This window comes from Schistocerca piceifrons, chromosome 1 (assembly GCF_021461385.2).
Source record: "Schistocerca piceifrons isolate TAMUIC-IGC-003096 chromosome 1, iqSchPice1.1, whole genome shotgun sequence".
Classification (NCBI taxonomy): Eukaryota; Metazoa; Arthropoda; class Insecta; order Orthoptera; family Acrididae; genus Schistocerca; species Schistocerca piceifrons.
In genome coordinates this window covers 240,446,675-240,451,815 of record NC_060138.1, presented here as the reverse complement: position 1 = coordinate 240,451,815, position 5,141 = coordinate 240,446,675, and the positions used below count along the sequence as shown (strand labels likewise).

Sequence of the window (5,141 nt, the reverse complement as noted above, 5' to 3'; positions counted from 1 at the left end):
ACGTTTTTACAACTTTTCAGCCAAGTACATTTTTGCACTGCATGCATTTCACAGTAACAGTTTCTTCTCTGTATATTACAATCAGGTTTCTTGCACATTACACAACAGAATCTTGTTTTCCAATTTTAGTTTCTCTTGCATTCTAGACATCGTTGTGGCATTGATAGCTTGGAACACTGGGTCTGGATCACTGCTGTAGGAATTGCAATACCACAAGCTTTCAGCTCATCTTGTACATCTTCCTGATGACCACTGATATTTTTGGCTCTTTCTTCCATGTTGCCTTTGCTGAGTCCAAATTCCAGTTCAGTCATTAAGGGTTTACGTCAGCCTCAGTTATTCTTCTGCCATTCAGGAAATCTTTGAGTGTACAGAATATAAGCATTCAGTGCTGCAATATCTATCATTTCCATGAAGATTCTTATTGGCCACCACCTCGTTCCACTAACACAATGGTATTCTCTTGTCATTTTGTTCCCATTACCTACAGCACCTTTGGTTTTGTTGTAGTGCAGTATGATTTCGGGTTTATGTTCACTTTCTTCACCACTTACTTGTCTCTCATTATGCTGAGTAGAGAGTAATATTACAGCCTTTCCCTTCTTTGGAACATAGGAAACTAGGGTCAAGGCATTTGTAAAACCAAACATTGAAGAGTGAACTTCTCCCTTTCTGTTTGGCAAGAATTCCTTCGGAATTTCTTTCTTATTGGAACGCAAGGTACCAACCAATGTCATTTTTTGTTTTAGTAGTTCATCAGCCAATGGAAAACTGATGAACAAATTATCAGTTGTTACACCATGACCGTTATTCAGAAATGGTTCCATCAGATCCAAAACAACTCTCTGTCCTTGATTCACTTCCTGAGTATTGTCCACCATCCCTGTGTAAATTTGGATCTGTAATAAGTAAGATGTTTTCACATCAGTACAAACCCAAATTTTAATGCCATACTTGCCAGGCTTGCTCTTGATATAAACCCTAAAAGGGCAGTTTCCCCAGTACATTGGTAATCATTCATCAATGGTCACATATTCATAAGGATAGAAGTTCTCGCACAAGTTAGATTGAAATTTGTCAAACTCTACCCTGATGGCTTGTAGCTTGTCCTTGATTTCTTCACTTCTCTGTGCTCTTGTGTCTCTGTTGTCAAATTGCAATAATGTCATTATAGACAAAAATTGGTTTCTTGGCAAGGCAGCAGTAAAGAATGGTTGCCGAAAGGCAACATTACCTGCCCACAGATTGGAAGCACTTGTACGAAGTCCCTGAGCTTGACCAGCTCCTATTAGAATTGCTAATACAGCATACACTTCAGTTGCATTCATATCTCCCCATGATGTTTTGTTCGAAGAATGAGCTGCATTCCACAAAGAAATTACTCGTTTGGCTACCCTGTTTGTGTCTTCCACAATGATGCTCACGATTTCCGGTGAGATAAATAATAAAAATGACTCTGTTGTTTTGATTGTTTTTCCATCATTCACTGGTGTTATGTTCAAAATGTTGCTACATCGATGCCGCTCACCTCTTGGTGGTTCACTAGAAAATTGTAGTCCACTTCTAAAAACAAACAAATCTCCTGTGTCTTCGTCTTTTTCTTCTCCTTTATCATCCTCTTCTTCTTCTACCAGTTGTTCACGTGAATGTGTAGTGTCTTCTGATGTTTCATGATCAGCTTCATCTGATGCTATGATATGATCTTTGTCAAGACGTTCCATATGTTCATTCAGTTGATTATCAATGTCCAATTTAATTTCATCATAACTGACATCAGAATTACATAGAATTTCCATGATCTCTTCGCTAGAAAGACCTTTGGACATCATTACTTGCAGATGAAATACTGACTCGTGTAATGTCAGCTCAACAGTGAATGTCAAATTCAACTCAACAATAGCAACCAGCAACAATTACAAACATTGGACCTATGAGAAAACTCAACAAAGAAGATGAATGACAGATATGTTTCCAAAATCTTCTTTTCCTACAAATAAGAAAATAAGACATTTCATACCAAGCAGGGTAGTCTCACAATTCCACCAATAAATGACTTGAATAACAATGATAAAGCCGAAAAAATTCGACAGTCGTGAGTGTGAAATCTACCTCAATCATTTTAGTACCAAGTCATGAAACCACAGGCATGTGGCCATACAGATAACATTATTATAGGAAAAATCAACCTTGGGTAGACAGAATACCCTGCTAAGTAATACGAGGGCTAAGGGACTGTACTTCCTACACCTTTCTACCTCCATTACACATTTCAGAGGGTTAATTGTTATACACTAAGCTACAACAAACGAAATAACCAGACACAATATAAACCTTCCTTACTATCCTTTCAATAACCTAGGGTCACACAAATGTCTTTTTATTTTCTAGTCTTCACTTCACTTCACAATAGGAAATAACCTCTCCACAATTGGACTCTTGATAACTCCTACAAATTTTAATATTACCACAAACCCATTCCAGAAAGCCACTTTCATTACCAACATCAACTTTCACCTTCATCATCTACATTTTTAATATTTCCTGTTCTCAACAAGAGTACAACTTATTTGCCTAATAGTGGTTCCAATAAAACTTCTTATTTCATCACACATAAATACTTACTCACTATCATTTATCTTCACTACACATAACGGAAATAATTAATTATATGTCTTGGGAAAGGACCACTTCCTCACACACACCTCCATCCTACATTTCACCACATATCAGTTATCTACACCATTTGGACACACCTCTTAAATAAACATAATTTCTATAATGTTTGATATTAGTGGGGGCATCTCATTTCAAACAACAATCAGCACCAATACCTCAATGGAAAGGGCCACCAATTAAACTTTCTGTACACCTTCCATATACTGCAACTTTCACTACAACAACAGACTTTCCCATTCTCTCTGCATCTTCAATAACGTCATCAAACACCTCCTAATCTCTTCCTAATTTGAACAGTCACAAGTCTTACTCTCATCACTCTTACTCCCAAAACTCAATAATGTAACTCTCACGATCAAATTTTATAACAGGTCATAAACATTACAACTTGCTAGTCATTGAATCTTAGATCTATGAGCTATATAAACTCCAACAACGATTATGTTCATCCACCTCTAAATACATTCTCGCTTTACATAAACCTAAGCCTTCTAACCAACCTCTCTCTTAAACATTGTACTCACATTGCCTTATCAACACATCATCACTCACTCTACTCTTGGATATTCTACCTTCAGTCAGATGTCCCTCTTTTCACAGGGCACTAATAATTAACTCGCAAACAATTATAACAGCATCATCCACATTTCTGCTCAACTCGAGGTCTCCTCCTTCTTTGCCATACGTAGTGTGTCAATTGCACCAATACATACTCCATCGTTTACATTCTAGTCTCCAACATGATAGCAACTCACACACAGGACATCTAAGGATGATGAATTGCATATTTCATACACTTTAAGTTTCATTATCGGAAAATACTATCCTTTCGGTGATTTCAACTCATGCACATCATCTACATTTCAAACGCTTTGAGAATAAGCCCATAAACCCATATAAACCATTCTAATTCTTAGGGGATCTATATTTATGGGGACCAAATAATATTTTTATTACAATCAAACAAACATCCAATTTCTCTGTTTTTTACCTTTTCTGTAATCTCCCTAAATTATCTCATCCTCATCGAGCTTATATTCATACATCTCTCTACCAAATTCAAAGAATATTATACTCTCTGAGACAATATATACTCACCTCTCTGGACAGTAATTTCCTCAAGTCACACACACTACTAGATCACCATATCACCAACTGTCCAAACTCAAATCTTGTAGGCAGGACGTACAGGGGCAACATTAGTTCACAAACCACTCACCACCAAACTCTATTTGTCAGCAATTCGCCTTAACTTCAACAAACCTCTTCGCTACCTCACATCATCATTTATTTTTCTACGTTTTCTCTGGGGTAGTGTTTTATTTCCTCATCCAAACATTAACCTCTACACTGACACAACTTTATTATCTTCTCTGCACCATTCTTCAACCTCGTATTATACCACATTCACAAAATTTAACATCAACTTCACCTTACTCAGGTTTTTAACTCTACTTCAAACCATACACCATCGGTTATTCCAATCGTTTGAAAACCAGAACATCTCTACTTCATTCCCTTCATCATTTCTAATTACCACATTACTCCAACTTCATAAACCTCCACATCACGCACATACCAACTACTTCATACACACTCTCTCACACGTTACATGTCTTCACTATATCATTTCCCCTCATATCCTATATATTAAGGGACTGCACTTCATACACCTTTCTACCTCCATAACACATCTCAAAGGGTAAATTGTTTTACACTAAGCCGCAACAAACAAAATAACCAGACACAATATAAACCTTTTTTACAATCATTTCAATAACCAATGGTTGCTCAAGTGTCTCTTTATTTACTAGTCTTCACTGTATTTCACCTCACAATAGCTAATAACCTCTCAACAATTGGAATCTTTATAAGTTCTACAAATTTTAATACTAACACAATCACACTCCAGAAAACCCACTCCCATTACCAACATCAAGTTTCACCTTCATCATATACATTTTCGATATTTCCTGTTCTCAACATCAGTACAACTCATTTGCCTAATAGGGGTACCAATAAAACTTTTCATCCCGTCACACATAAATACTTCCTCACTATCATTATTCTCCACGACACATAACTGAAATTATTAATTCTATGGCTTGGGAAAGGGGCACGTCCTCACACACGCACACACCTCCATCCTAAATGTCACCTCACACCAGGTATCAACATCATTTCGACACACATCGTAAATTGACATAATTTCTATAATGTTGGCTTTAAGTGGGAGCATCTCCTTTAAAGCAACATTCAGCATCTATACCACAATGGAAAGGGCCATCAATTTCACTTTCCCTACACCTTATACATACTGCAACTTTCACTACAACAATGGACTTTCCTTTTCTCTCTGCATCTGCAATAGGGTCTTTGAACACCTTACACTCTCTTCCTAATTTAAACAGTCATGAGTCTTACTCTCACCACCCAGCTCATACAAAACTCCTAAAACCCGATAA

At 37.0% G+C, this 5,141-nt stretch overlaps 1 protein-coding gene across 1 annotated transcript; it reads right to left on the bottom strand.

Annotated features, from left to right (window-relative positions):
* Positions 1–313: 313 nt before the first annotated feature.
* LOC124805222 lies at positions 314–1,007 on the bottom strand. The gene is made up of 2 exons (XM_047265760.1): positions 644–1,007; positions 314–360 (listed from the first exon to the last, which is right to left on the bottom strand). Exons 1-2 carry the CDS (start codon positions 1,005–1,007, stop codon positions 314–316), a joined length of 411 nt encoding a protein of 136 aa, XP_047121716.1.
* Positions 1,008–5,141: the final 4,134 nt, after the last annotated feature.

What these genes read in the sequence shown, in the direction of transcription:
- LOC124805222 (XM_047265760.1), bottom strand. Translation starts at nt 1,007, where the DNA reads ATGTACTGGGGAAACTGCCCTTTTAGGGTTTATATCAAGAGCAAGCCT. An exon ending in AGTTCACTCTTCAATGTTTG is followed by an intron (nt 361 to 643) that starts GTTTTACAAATG and finishes GTACACTCAAAG; the next exon opens with ATTTCCTGAATGGCAGAAGA.